Source organism: Ascidia mentula, chromosome 8 (assembly GCF_947561715.1).
Source record: "Ascidia mentula chromosome 8, kaAscMent1.1, whole genome shotgun sequence".
Lineage (NCBI taxonomy): Eukaryota > Metazoa > Chordata > Ascidiacea > Phlebobranchia > Ascidiidae > Ascidia > Ascidia mentula.
Window position 1 is genome coordinate 7,018,515 of NC_138573.1, and position 15,130 is coordinate 7,033,644.

Genomic DNA, 15,130 nt, shown 5'->3' on the forward strand with positions numbered 1-15,130 from the left:
CAAATGATTTTGGGCAGTTTTATTAAAAATTTTAGTTTTCACTGTGGTGTTTTAGGAAAAGATTAGCTAAAAGTTCAGAATGGATTTTTGCAAAACGAGTGTCGGCTAATCTCTCCTTTGCGACCTTACAAATCAGTTGCATCTTAGCTGCCTCGTATGTGTAGTTGCTGTAGTCAACCGCTTCAAATACAAAGCCGTCGATTTTGGAGCATTGTGAATACATGTATTTACATAACATGGTCTCTGCATAGTATGAAAACGAATATATTGCGAAAACTATAACATTGTATCTATTTTTTAATAATCTTGTACATTGTGCAAAATAGTGTTTCGTTAGGGTGGTTCATAAATAAATTAAAGCTCAACATTTTTTTTTATTTATAAAAAATTATTTAAATTATATATAAGCAAAGAGCCATAATTTTAAATTACAATCTAACGAAATTTACCTTCGAGGAGTTGATGTGACTACAACAAGTAACACGAAATAATCTTTCCTACAATTGTAATCAATGATAACATGGGGCTATTGTCCTACCGAGCACATCCACAACGATTAAAAATGTTTAGTGCTATTTACATCATAGTACTTTTCAGTGACTGTGTAGCCTAAAAGTTTTCGAAATGATGTGCGAACGTAGCCCCTTCGTACTTGTTGAGCTGCCCGCATGCCTTGTCCACTCCCCTAGTCATAGGTGGTGGTCCGCAGCTGAATACGCCAAAGTTGGATACCTGCAACGGTGACGTAAAAGAACGCGTGATACATTTCAACTTACGCACTGGTTACTAGAGATGATTAAAATATACTAACGCCTGTATATTCTTCTGCAAGGGAGTTAAAGAAAGTGGCAAAATCAGGACGACCAAAGTGAGTTGTGGCCCTCAGGCCAGTAAATAGGGACTTTCCGGCTATCTTCTGGAAGTGCTTCTCGCAAATATACTAGTAAGAAAAAAGCAGCGTGGTTAAACCAATGCCGTTCAGGGGCCAAATACCAATCCAACGTTTGTTCTTATTACAGGGCTCCAAAAAATGATTGGTGAGCCATCAGCGTCAGTGCCAATTTCTAGTCAAAACATGAATAAAATTTCGCAATAAACAGGCATCGTTAGTTTTTGGTATTTTTTATCCACTACAATTTTACCAATTACAAAAACAAATTAAATGGATAAAAGTTGTGGACGCTGTATAGGTTTCGATAAACCCACCAACATGGTTGTGCGAAGATCGAACTTGTGTGGAAGTTGAGTGATGAAGATGTGCGTGTGCAGGATCATCTTGCGGTCTTTCTCCTCCGCCTCTCGGATGATGTCAGTTAACCATTCATACTGCCTCTGGTCTCGCGTCACCCAAAGAAAATACACCTACAGAACAATCACTGTGGTCGGATATATTGTTTTAGCCATATTTACTACCGTTATTGCCTTGCCACAAATTTAAAACAACGTATAAAGGGAGAAATCCCGGCCTATTAGCAAATACTTCATCTATTTAAAACCAATTCAGTCTTACAGAGATTATTATCTACAGAGCTGATAAAGTCTGCACAAAACTATGTAAAAGAATACATCAGAGCAATATCACATGCAGGAATAACAATGTACGAGCAGTTTATTTAGCATGTTTGCTGGATATTAGGCATGAGCTCAACTAAACTTTTATTTGCTGCTGGGAACCAAGATTTCGAGATGTCATATTTCTAAACAAACAAATCCTTACAGCTTTGCACTTTACACCGACACCACTTTCAGTTCTTTCCACGAGATCCTTCAGAATAGAAGCGAAAGGTGTGACTCCAATACCGCCACCAACCAGCACGGCAACATCATACCTATACCAATCCTGGTGTCCTTCGCCATAAGGTCCATCCAAAAACAGCTTTAAAAGTACAAGATCTATTTGCTATATACATAACTTCAATCACTTGTTTTTTAGAGAGTAGTTTCTAAACAACAACATAGCAGTTCGCTTTACTTTATTTTCGCTGAAAACAACTGCAAAAAACATAAACTTTTTACACAAACAAAGTTTGCTTTTCTTTCACCTTGGGATAGGGGGAGTCCCGTAGCAAGTCCGGATCGTATATTCTTCTCAGGTTGGTCGTCCAAGGTCCCACAGCCCTGATATGAAGAGACAGATGTTCCTCGTGCGGAGCGGAAGAGAGAGTAAAGGGATGGTACTCGGCAGTAGATTGGGCGAGACAAGCTATGTTCACCTGAAAAAAGGAAAGTTGATCACGCGTCAGAATTATCTGAAAGAATGGCACATAATTTGGTTCTATGTTTGTGAAATGCTGGATATAGGACTACATTTTAGTGCGCAAGCAACTGTGGCAACTGTGGCAACTGTGGCAACTGTGGCAACTGTGGCAACTGTGGCAACTGTGGCAACTGTGGCAACTGTGGCAACTGTGGCAACTGTGGCAACTGTGGCAACTGTGGCAACTGTGGCAACTGTGGCAACTGTGGCAACTGTGGCAACTGTGGCAACTGTGGCAACTGTGGCAACTGTGGCAACTGTGGCAACTGTGGCAACTGTGGCAATTTTTTTACACATACAGGTTTTTTTCAAACCTACCTTAAAAAAACACCTCTTTTTTCCATACGAAAAGACCAATAACGAAAGTTTAACAAAAATTGTAACATCACTTACCCATTGACCAGCCTTGTAGTCGAAATTATTAGGACGCTTGAACAGCAAATGTGTCACTTCGGATGGCAAAAGTTCAGCTTTTACAACTGGTATCTCGGCCTTCTTCCTACTGATACTATACAGGCGGTCGATAGTGTAAAGGGTTGCAAAGAACAGAAAGTAGTAGGAAAATTTGGGTGCCTTAAAAGAAAATGCTTGGGGTTATGGTTGTGCAGCTAGACATTGAAACAGTCAGAAATTGAAAAGAGGTTATGTTAAAATTCTGACGATTTTCGATACGTCATTTTGGTCGTGACATGAGTGTAGTAAATGTAGTTACCGAAATGAGCATTCCGCTTCCGTGGAGTATGGTGAAAAAGTACAGAGAAAGATATCCAAGTTTGTGTGTCCACTGGAACCAATTGAAAATCAAACGGCGGGCGTAATTAGCTGCAAACACGTACCTGCGAAAGGCAACAAGGTTGGAAACCCAAACTGAACAGTTAATTCGTAACTTTTTGGAAGCTCTCCATAGATGGGAAAAGGCGCTTTGAGCCTTTAATTGGCAAAAGAACATTTGTCATCAATACTTTGCATTTGGCCGGCAACTAAGTCAGCACCAAAACGCAATCGTAAACGCCTTAAATTTTTGTGTACATAAACTATTATATTCCAAAACAGTTGTATAATTTATAAATCCCATATAAAGGGTAGAATTACAAAACTTTAAAAAATTTATATTTTTGTATATTACTGTGTAAGGTTATCTAAACCGGTCAGAAGACAGACGCGTTTTGCCACCTGTGCTATGAAGTGAGTACAAATTAGCACACTCACATGACGATCACGATCAATGTGAGTATGACCCCAGTGATGCCCGTGATGGTTTGATAACACCAGAAGACGAAGGTTGGGAGGAAATTGCTGGGATACCACATATCGCTAAATACACAGAGAAGATCACTAGCAGACTGAGTGGAAATGGAATAGAAGTTGATGCCGTGCGCCAGAACGTGAATTGCTGAAACAACAAAAGTTGCCAAATTTGCTGATAAGTGGTAAAAGAGCTTAACTCTTAGGGCCAAAAGAAAAAAAGAGAATTTTACTATAGGTTGTAAAAATACCAATTTTGAACATTTTTTATGATACTGTAGTACAAACCGGTAAAAAACAGTGCCAACCAAGCGACGATCCTGTGCATTGTGATGGCGGAATCGAACGGGATGTAGCGGTGAAGAAAGGTCTCCCGGAGTTGGGTTATAGTGTTTCGACTCATGGTAAGGAGAATGCTGGAGAAATTGAACATCAAAGCCGCAGCGGATGCACGTGCTGTTGCCATGGAGTATCCACCGATGCCCTTCAGGCCTGATGCGTTGTTAGAGGCTACAGCATCTGAAGAGAAATATGCGGATGTCAAAGCGAAGAATTTAAGTCTTAAACTTTTTTAAGTTTTTAATAATTTTCGTAAATGCAAATATTTTCATGCGAAACAAGAAGGAAAAAGTTGAAATCCAACTATTTTAGTTTTGTGTAAAATTACATTATAAATGAGCAGCTGTAGGTAAAATAGCATGAGCCCTATAGTTTCACGTTTGGAGTCGTGGTTAAATTTTTTTTTTAACACATTCAATATGACAGACGTCTAAAAGTCTCTAAAACCGATTTGTAATCTTCCTACGCAGAGGCGGATCCAAGAGAGTGGGAAAATTAATTCTCCCTCCCTACCTAGAAAATGTTGTAAAACTAAAAAAAAACGCTGCAGTGGCAGAGAAGACAAAAAAATTGTCGTTGATCAAACGCAAAACGAATTAATTGTCACTTACAAAATGCTTCAGCAAAAACACCCAGAGTGATGAAAAAATAGATGCTGACGCAGAAGATGTGGTTTCTGTAGTAACCCGAAAGTTTCTGGATTGCAACCCACTTTTCCTCCCATTTAGTCTTTGGTTTTGTCGGTTTAAAAACGTGCACGGTGGGTCCTTGTACGGTGACTCTGCTTTGCATTGGGCTGCGAATGCAATCGAAATGCATTTTTTTCTATAAAATGGAACCTTAAGCAATATGTGAATACCAGTATGCCCTCTGTAGATATAGGATTTGAGAGTATGTCTATCCACAGTTTTTGTAAGCATTATTCTAACCTTTAATAGGATTTTAGGTTACCCTAATATTTCCTTGTATAATTTCTTTCAAGAACACAAAGAAACAACACCAAATATGTCGTTTACATAAATTTTTCAACCGTTGCAAATTAACATCGAGTGTACAGTTACTAAAGACCATATAAATATTCAAGAAATATACGACGAAAATACCAAATGAAAATATTTTAAGCTTCAAAAATCCCACCGATTCGACGCTATTCAAAATTCCTATGGCCTAAAATTGCATACCGGCCGTACAACGAAGCAGTCGCTTTTGCTCGAGAAAGTTTGGTGTTGACGCTACCCGACGTACCCCTTTGAATTGGGTGATCTTTTTTGGAAACTAAAAAGAATTTGTAACAACTTGGAGCACTTGGACGATTTAATTGCATGTCAATATTAATTACAGTTTAAAAATTAAATCAACTATTATAATGTATAGTGTTATTCTTGTTGCCAGGTATAGTAAATTAATGAGAATTGTTCTTCTGGCACATAAGTATTAAAAAACTCTCGTAACTTATATGCTTGAAGAACAATTCTTATTATTATAATGTAATTTATTTTACGCAGTAAGTTACGTGACACAGAGAGTAAGCTTGGTTTGCTCTTAACTGCTGCTCTCACTAGATATCAACCTAACCACCTTGTGTTAAAATATTTAAATATTTGACCGCATTTCATCGCCTGTATATCATAAACTAGGGTTTAGAAATTTCGTGACCCCAAATTATTTTCGTTCACCTGTAGCTCCTGCTATGGAGGCTTGACTAAGCTCAGCCTGGTAATCGTTCATCATAAACTGAAAGTCATCCAAAGTAAGCTCCTCCTTCGTCCCATATTTGATAATCATCTGATTTACAAGCTCATCTATGTGTTGGGTATCGGCCGTCGTGTTTGACATTTCCATCATTGATCTAACCCAAAATAAATGTGCTCCTAAAAGGTTTTATCCAAAAGCACTCCGGGCATTTTACTTGAGCATGACTTTGAACTCATCAACGCTGAGTGATCCGGATCGGTTAAGGTCGTACATGTTGAATAGAAGCTTAGCCTTGTCTCTTGCCGAACCTGAAAGCCAAATACACAGAAAGGAGATATTTGCAAAGAGGTTATATTAAGGCCAATAATGTTACAACATAATAAACCTAAAAACAGTACTTGTTGTTACCTTTAGTGAAGAGCACCATGATGTCGAGAAACTCTCTGAATGATACTTCCCCGTCATCGTTGACGTCAGCAACCTGAAACATCTGCTCCACGAACAAACTCTCCGGCTTCAGCTTGAGGTATTCGGCGAACTCTTCCTTGCTCAGTACCACGTGTAGCATTTTGGATGCCTCGGCGTCGGGCGTGTAGTTTGTGTCGTCCGCATCGATTTTCAAGGCCTGTCGAGTAAAAATTGAATTGTGGGTTATTGATACAAAAACCTGCACATTGCGATCTTCGTTATTAAGCACGGAATAAAATCTTACGATTTATTTTTATTTGTTATAAGTCAATCTTATTTGCGAAACAGTTAATATTCAGAACAACACGTGAAATATAAGTTTGATATCATGTGCGGAAGTGTGGGACATGCAAGCGTACTGGGTGGACCTTAGCGTGCTGAATGCAGAGCACTTTTAAACAGATACAAACCAGGTTTCAGACAGTTATATTACAACAAATACGCTTTGCTAATCTCGGTGCACTACAATGTAAAAAAATAGCAAAGCCATTTGTTTATTATATTTTAAAACCGGCTGTAAACTTTTAATAAATTCTAACACTAGAGGCGAACCTGAGCCAACGCTGTCCGAAAGAAAGTTTGTAGAACTGCGTCTCGTTGGTGTTTGGTGTTGGCATGAGCCATCAGCACAGACTCGCTGACGCTTTCCGTGTCTAGCGACAAACTCAACGAACCCATATAGTTGGAAAACTTACGCAGGAACACTTCTCTGTCGTCCTCGTCGGCAAAAGACAGAACCTGTGTAATATTTTAGTAATCAGAAAAGTTCAAGCAGGGAAAATCGTTCTTATGGGTCTAAAAACAATAAACCGCTTCAAGCATAGATTGTTTTGAGTTGGTTTTTTATCAAAGGGCTTAGACTTTTATCCAATGTCGGTTATTATCACCAAATCGTAGTTTTCGTCTGTTCCACGGATGTACATCGTCTTCCTCTCTCCACTGATGCTTTTTACAATCTTCATGTTGTGTTTTAGCTCAATCTTGCGGAGTTTCTTTCCCGAACTTGCCAGCTTTGTAATGATGACTGAATCAGGTCCAAAGTGAACCTAAAAGTAACAATCGTGTAAACATCGAAAACACACTCAATTGGAAATTAGTGTTTTAAGCAGCGGTCTCGGAATTACCCATTCAGGGTATTGATTACCAAGGAAATGGTTAGGAGACAAATTGGTGGCGTGATGCATTGTCACATTTTTCACGTTGGGTAGATTGCTCGTTAAATTTTTTCCAACTTATTGCTTTCATGCCCAATTTAAGACGCCTTTATTGCTATCCGCGACCGACCGCTTTGTTACTGATCATGCGGCGGATTCATCGTATAGCCATTGTTGGATGGGGCCATTTTACAACTCTTTGTGGTGTATATATATGTTTTTTTGCAGGATTACTCTTTCGCAGCCAAAATTGCGGCACATACATCTGACTTTAGTTTAATTTTAACCTTCAACAATTCATTTAAAGTGTCATCTTACCCGAATCTGTTGCGTTGCGTTTTGACCCAGGAGCTCGTTTGCAATGTACACCTTGTCACCTCTCTGGGCATGAGTGCTCGCGCGTCTCATCGCCACTCTCTGCTTTTGACGTTGGAACGATTTGCGTGTCATGGAGCCCAACCAATACATGAGCAAGATGGTGACTAAATGATACGAAGAGTCATGGAGTCGGTCATACTTTTTCTTCATTTTGAGGAACATCGTTTAAAGCATATATGTTTGAAAGTTAAATTGTTCGCTGCGCCTTGGTTAGATGTCATGCACTGACCATACAGAGCAGAAAAACTTGTTTGTAGCTATTAATAAGTAATGTGACTATTTCGGTGAGTTGCATCAAAGAAACAAATCACACATTGAAGTTTAGTGTTAAAAAAGGTATGAAGTTTGTATTTGTTTCGCCCATGCTAAGTTGTCAAAGCAAATTTCAAAACACTTCTATATGGGACGTGACATGGAACAAACGGGCCGATCTAAGTTTGTCAACCAATTACTACGGAAGTGCAGCGTGACGTGGGCCAAACAATAGATGGGAGAAAAAGAGGTAAGACGAACCGGCTTTGAGACGGGGTCGAACTATTTGCGTCGCAAAGACCGATCCGCCGAAAACAGAGACGCTTTTACTTACGTATTGTGAAAAGCCCGATGACTGCAAACGTGACAGCGTAGGAAGCCTGACTTGATGCGAAATTATCGAAGCGTTGAAGAGGAGTGCACGGTTCCATGTCGCTCTCGGTGAGCTGCCCCGGTTGCGGGCAGAAAAGCTTTGTGTCAGCTTAAACGTAAAAAGTTAACATGTTATGCTGTTAATAGAATATTTAAACCGAAAAAAAAACTTGATGCAGAGTTTACGGCTAATAAAGAAAAACACTGCGCTTGTGTTTTAGTAATACTGATAATCTCTGTAGGAGAAATATAAATATCTACAAAACAAACAAACGGTTTGGATTACTGCTAGAAAGAACAATCAGAAAATCTAGGTCTTTGTTGGCCATAAAGAAAACAGGGGTTTCAAAGTATACAAATTTTACTATGCAACGGTTTATTACCTGACACGTCCCACAAAAACGGATAATCCTGGATGTCCACGCTCTCATTTAACGACGGGTTGGTACGCAGGATGACGTCACGTATCTTTGTGTCTTTGATTGCCGTTACGTTGGTCACATGACTAAAATAAGTAGCCAATCAAACTGATTGTGAACAAAAGTTGTTGAACCAGCATGTACAGTATTTCGCTATGCGTGTATGAGGCTATAAAGCTGAACGACAGTTTATTGTTGCATAAGTGTAATACCATCGTATCGGGGACGTTTTGCAGAATAAGATGGTTACAATTCGTAGCCTGTGGTGACTGGCAATATACTGTTGCCTTTTGTGACTACTTATAAATTGTATGCAGGATTAGCATAAACAAGCTAATACCTTAGCCATCTGATCTAGGTGGTAGTCACACTCGAATTTTACCTAAAGATGATCTACATGAGCCGAATTTCATGGGAGACCAGGCCCAGACATTAGATGATTTTTACTTAGCCTCCATGCAATTTAGAAGCCTGCGGTTACACATCCCTATTTAAGATCGTGGAAATTTAATTCACCGAAATGCTGTACATAGCATTTCATGTTAGGAAATAACACGATCCTTTTTACAGTATATGCCAAATATTACAAGAAACTAATTGTCGCGTGTCAAAAATGGGGACCAATACTAGAAATGCAGACGGTTTAAGTGCCAGCTTGGTGATAGCCAATGCTGTTACTTCGGTACAAAACAGATCAAATGCAAGTTCTTCATTCACCCTATATTTATACCCTTTCCTTCAAATATTTCATTTATTGTGTGGTGAACCATTTATCCGGTTAAAACACTGTGGTATGCCCGATACCGCTATAACAGCTCCCTGTGTTACATGCAACATGCGCATGGGTAGCTTCTGTTTTACTAACTTCTGTTTTGTGTTTTCAAACCAAAACCGATCACCATCGCGGAGGCGCAGAAATTGGTCACGGATCACTGAACAAAATAGTTCGCCGGGTTCGCCCTTGTTGCTTTCCAACAAACCACCAGTAAAAATGTCGACATTCTCGATTCGGCTTCCGGATACCGTTGACAAATTCTGGGTGGATACGAGTCATTAGTATCAATAGGGCAGATTGCTCGTCACAGAGCTAAAATAATCTATATTAGGTATGTTTTTTGCGATAAAAGCACGCACTCTCCGAACATTTTACGGCAGTGACAGTTTTGCTTTTTTTGAAAAAAAGGGAATCTATAATACCGCGCCAACAGATGCACTTATATCAGCGAACGTAGTTTTCCGTGTAAAGCCGAGTTCCACCCTTGCCGAGTTGTAGTCTGGCAAACCGTGGTCGCGTCCTTTCTGCGATGTAGAACGTTAGAAGCTACCTTCTAGCAGGCCACAATTGAATTGTCTTCATTGAAATTTAGCCAATTACCTGCAAAATGTTGGACACAAAATCCTTGCGCGAAAACTCGATGGAGCCGTAAAAGTGGTTGCGCAGATCGCTGGAAATCACGTGATCCTCCCGCTCTCCAATCTGACTTGCCATTCCCATCAGTATTTCGTCAATGTCCGTTTCCGACAACGCCTCCTGCGCCAATGAAGGCTTGTTTAAAGCCGATTATAACATATAATAAAATCTAAAAAAAATTCGTTGATTTGTTGCCGGAAAAATGGCAGTGATTAGAATCAGTATGATGTCAGGTACCCATAGCAACAATGAAAGAGTTTAAACTTTAAATAGTGTAACTCAGTACACAGAGAAGTTAATTACAAACAACAAAAGTGCAGATTTATTGCCGGAAAATTGCATTGGATGTTTTGATCAGCAATTTATATGCAACCAAAATATGAATTACATCCCGTATAAGCGAGAGAATAAACCGTGCTCCTGTATTATAGTGTAGCTTCATCGTTTGTCAGGGAGCACAATCCACCAGAATCAGTCTGCACGTCTCCGGCATATATTGTACATGTGTTGTTTAAATTTAAAACCTACACAAACCTTTGAATTCCAGTATGTGTTACAAGTGCGTAACGCTGGCTGACCGGCGGATCCAGTTGCGCTGGTGGTTTGGCGGAACGTGCATCCACTGTACGAGAAACACACACACAGGATATGTCAACTGGACATATACTATAAGGTATGTACAATAAAATACATGATACATATATTATATAATAGGTTCACTGCCATCGCAGCCAAGTTGGATCCAGTTTTTCCGACAAGTCGAAGCAAGAAATAAAAAATAAAGTTCTCGGTAAAGTTTGAACTCACGACCCTTTGCAAATCCTACTAACCCTTCCACAGTCTTCGTATGTGTAAAGTTCTCCTGACAAGTTGTGTGCTAGCGCCTGTGCCAACCATGGTAGTGTGCCCAGGTCGTGAGTTCAAACCACAGTGGGAGCATGATTTTAATTTCTTGTTTCGACATGTCGGGAAAAAGTGGGAATCACTTTGGCTACGATTCCAGAAAACGTATTGTCCTAAATGCTATGGTCGAAAAGTTAGTGCCTCGCAGTGTGGCGATAGTGCCTTGTCTCGGGAGAACATGAAACACTGCTGTTTTCATATTTGCAATGTGCCTCAGACCCCAAAATGTGATCTTCGGAGTATTGTCGGTCTAGACATAACGATTTAATATCAAACTCGTCTGCCCGGTTTGTGTTTTTATTTTGTTTTATCGCTTTATGCATTTATCGCCTGGCGTAGCGAATTGTGGTTTCTTGGTTTTGTATACCTGCTTAACTTGTTGCGACGGTAAACACCAGGCGGAGTGACGGTCGACAAGTAGTGCATCGCGGCGCCTTGAAAAATATCAGAAACTCCGACTGCGGTGCCCGGTTTGTAACCTACACATAAAAATATAACAGACCTTGTTTCGTCGCTGTGTCGACTACACATTGAGGCATATTTTAAAAGGTGTGATTTACCTGTATAATTGGGCACAGCGGCAGAAGCTCCAAGGAGGGATGTTGAGCAGTTTCCAAGAAGTGTTGGCAGCCACTCGTACATAATAATGTTCTGAAACCGCCACCAGTGATATTCATTATAAAGTGAAGTATTGGCATATTTTACTTTTTCGCAATCAAAACGTATATCACTTAAAGGGCGATGAAATTCTCACCACCGACCTGATAGGTTGCTATGTTTTGTACTCTGGCTTCTTCAAAGACCTCCTGATCGCTCCAGGCAGCGTTCTGATCCCTTATTATCCTTGCAAGGTAGTTGTGATGACGAAACCACATGATATTTAGACTGAGATGAAACGGGTTTTCGTGCGCAAGTCGGCTGCCAACACCTAAAAAGGCACATATACCGCATGTGAGTATATGTAAATGTAACTAACACATAGTTAGGTATTGGACAAAAAATGTCGTCATTTTGCCCACACGCGTGAAACATTAAACTTACGGTAAAAACGTTTGGCGGTTTTTAATTGGTTGTCTCGTGAAGTTGCGGGATTGAACAGAGGTAAACCGATGCTGTTCAGCACTGGAAAGTAGCCAGCATCGTCCAACGATGCCAGTTCCCCACGACAATCTCTTGGATCGCCCTGCACGTTCGACAAAAATTTTAAATTGAATTCATTTAATTTCGCCTAAAAATCTTTAAACTTAATAAAAGTATTGTGGCAAACTCGCCTGACTGGCAAATAGGTTGGATGTAGCGGTGCGTCCACTGCATGTTTTCGCATGTAAGCGCAGTTTATCACACCACGCCTTGCTTGTTCCGTAAATGCTACTTCCATCAATATACGAGGTTACGGCGTTCAGTTGGTTTCTGGGGTGATTTGGTGAATAACCACTGTCCTTCTGGTTGTACCGCGACCGCTGGTATGGAATGTTCAAGTTGGAATCGAAGACCGGGTCCCCAGACGGAACAGGGATGTTAAAATGCTCAGGTGGACAACCATGATATTCCACGTCGCTGATTTCCTGCATCACCTGACTTCCTATTATAAGTGAGTTGAGGATTTATTAATGATAATGCCCCGGACATGACTAATATTTGAAAAGCAAGGCAGTCCTGGCTCTTTGGGCCCACTTTTAAGCTGGCAAACAAAATATCTATAGTGTGGGGTGAAGGCGTATGTGCGTTGATATGACAAACTGTTGAGAATTTCTTTCATGTAGAAAGTACGAACAACGTACCGAAATACTGTTTAAATATGCGGTCGTCTGGGACTACCGCCCGTAAAAATATGTGTTAAAAGACCAACGGAGTGTGTGCAATATGATGTTTTATCTTTATACAGAACTTACCGAAGAATACAAAAAGAGCAGTTTTATTATTGAGGGATGGAAGACCTTCTGAACCCGACATGATGTCTGTGCTCACGGTACGGGGGTTGGGGCGACCAGGACCAGACGGCGCGTACACACCGTCTGCGTAATGGGCCGGCAGACGTCGGGTGAGGACTGAATCTGAGTTGAAAATTGGAAACGTAACGTTTACGCGCGACGAAGCGTGAACCTATATACCCGTGAGATGTGGTTGCGGGATTGGGTTAAAAATAAAGACCGAAAAACATGTGGGATTACCGTCTACGGCAAAAGTCCGATGAATAAGTGCGTGGTTAATCAACCTTGCTGTTTGAAGATCACTTAGCACTTGCCGGTGGTCACGCAATTCTGTATTATCAGTCTTATAATTTGAAACTAATGCAAATGTGTGAAGATGATTTGACATTCAAAAGAGTTAGATATTTCGTGGCCAAAGCAACAATAGTATTTTATTTGTCGCTTTTCCACAGCAAAAAATGGGGAAAATAACGGTAGCAACAACCCATGAACGGCTGTGGCCCGACTGATGAACTGCCGAGCAACGAGGCGTAATGATGAGAGGTTTAACATTTTATTTTCGGACTTTGCCGCTTTTATTCAGGGTGAAATTTTAGGAAAAGGGATCAGTGTAAACGAGCCATGCTGAATCTGAATTTTTACCTCAACTCGTTATTTATGCGATACAATACTATATGTGCCCTTTAACCAAAATACCCATTGGGTGATCGTTGTAGGGAACACAATGGTAAGCCCGCACGAATATAGTCAGCATATACAAAGCAAAGCCAATACCGACTTTGTGTTGTCACAAAAACACCGAAGAAACATCGCATCCGTGAGTTTCGAAGTGACAACGAAACATATTTTAATTTGTTTAGCTTTCGGTTTCAGTGCTTGTGTGTTTGCTCCGACCTGTCTGCTTGAAGCAAGATAAACATGACGCATTGAAACAGTTCTGGAGCCCCCGAACGGAGTTTTTGGAATGAACGTTTCTCCATTGTGATGTCAATTTACCCCATGACCGCGACCGTGACTAACCTGGAGTTCCTGCGGCGGGGTTCCCTCTGTTGTTATACCAGCCATCGTACGGTGGGTTCTCTTTGCTGGTGGATACTGTGAAATATACACAGTGGCATATTAAAATGGGACAACGAATACAAAGTAAAATACAACAATACCAGAAAATAGCTTTACACAGGTCTTTTGCCAGTCCTAATGAAATTGTACATGTCAATATGCAACAAACAAAGACGTTTTGATTGACTTTGAAAACTTTGAGATGCGCTTTGCCAATTCCACAAGTTAGCTAGTTTCATTTTTGCCATTTCCGTTAATTCGGCTTGCTTTCGTTTTCGCAAGCACTAACCACGTTCCTTACAGGTCCTTCAATCCATTCCGTAAAGTCTTGCTACTTTCTTTTTCGTTGTTTAACCGAAAACGAGTGTACATTGTTGGTTGACCAACTATATGCCTTTCTACGTACATTAGTTACTAATTCGGTTTCTCATACCGTAAAGAACGAAACTCGAGGTTTTGCGTGGGGCCTCAGAGTAACAATGGCAATAATTCAAAGTAAATCCCGCCAAAAAAAAAAATCTTCATCGTTTACATGCCCCCAAACATGAAGTTGTAACGACCCACGCGAAAAAAAAATAGTATTACACTTTGCAAAGGTATAATGATTAAATTCAAGTTAAACTTAGCGTGTAGCATACTTCACCACTTTCGGCAATAAAAATTGGTCGGCGCCGATCAGCAAACGCCTCACAACAAAACCCACCAAACACAAGTCGCTGAAGGCAAACATTGACACAATTCATTGTTATCAACAAATTTGGCGCCAGAATTAGGACAATTATTTTAGTGATTTTGGTAAAAGCCCACTATAGCAAAGACAATTTTCGAAAAAGAGTTATTTAATTTCACACAATGAAATAATGTATGCGAAATCTTACCTTTGACAATAGTGACCAGTACTGCAATAGCAGCATACATTTTGAATTTGAATTTAACCATTATCTGTTACAACCTACATGCAAACACACCAAAACAGTGTTAATAAAATATCACTTCACGTTACGAAGAATTCTATTTCCACTGGGAGAGCAGCATTTTCTACTATCCTATAAAGCTGACGTGCGTAAGACTTGTCTGAGCCCAGAGAAGAAATAGGTGCGCACAGAGCGAGTAAAACTTTTTTCGCTTCATGCATTAGCCGATTTTTCATTCACGATCGACAGAGCTATACGTGCGCCATCCGACAATGGTTTTGTGCCCACACAGAATGATGATTTCATCCGTATGTGAGTGATGGTCAACTTCCC

General features: G+C 40.2%; 1 protein-coding gene across 1 annotated transcript; it reads right to left on the reverse strand.

Moving 5' to 3' along the window:
- Window positions 1-189: 189 nt before the first annotated feature.
- Window positions 190-14,871, reverse strand: LOC145912505 (dual oxidase 2-like). The gene is made up of 31 exons (XM_082999987.1): window positions 14,762-14,871; window positions 13,845-13,919; window positions 12,786-12,947; window positions 12,165-12,475; window positions 11,935-12,076; window positions 11,655-11,821; window positions 11,454-11,544; window positions 11,261-11,372; window positions 10,525-10,612; window positions 9,955-10,110; window positions 9,777-9,878; window positions 9,445-9,614; window positions 8,544-8,665; window positions 8,123-8,269; window positions 7,477-7,640; window positions 6,892-7,050; window positions 6,557-6,742; window positions 5,945-6,161; window positions 5,751-5,844; window positions 5,518-5,690; window positions 5,023-5,116; window positions 4,453-4,637; window positions 3,791-4,021; window positions 3,467-3,650; window positions 2,970-3,093; window positions 2,651-2,830; window positions 2,043-2,213; window positions 1,718-1,876; window positions 1,207-1,362; window positions 812-940; window positions 190-732 (listed from the first exon to the last, which is right to left on the reverse strand). Exons 1-31 carry the CDS (start codon window positions 14,820-14,822, stop codon window positions 610-612), a joined length of 4,635 nt encoding a protein of 1,544 aa, XP_082856113.1. The 5' UTR covers window positions 14,823-14,871; the 3' UTR covers window positions 190-609.
- Window positions 14,872-15,130: the final 259 nt, after the last annotated feature.

Coding starts and splice junctions, on each gene's coding strand:
- LOC145912505 (XM_082999987.1), bottom strand. CDS start 14,822: ATGGTTAAATTCAAATTCAAAATGTATGCTGCTATTGCAGTACTGGTC. Junction 12,077..12,164: donor CCAACCTATTTGCCAGTCAG/GCGAGTTTGCCA, acceptor TCGAACGTGCAG/GGCGATCCAAGAGATTGTCG. Junction 11,373..11,453: donor CGCTGTGCCCAATTATACAG/GTAAATCACACC, acceptor TTTTATGTGTAG/GTTACAAACCGGGCACCGCA.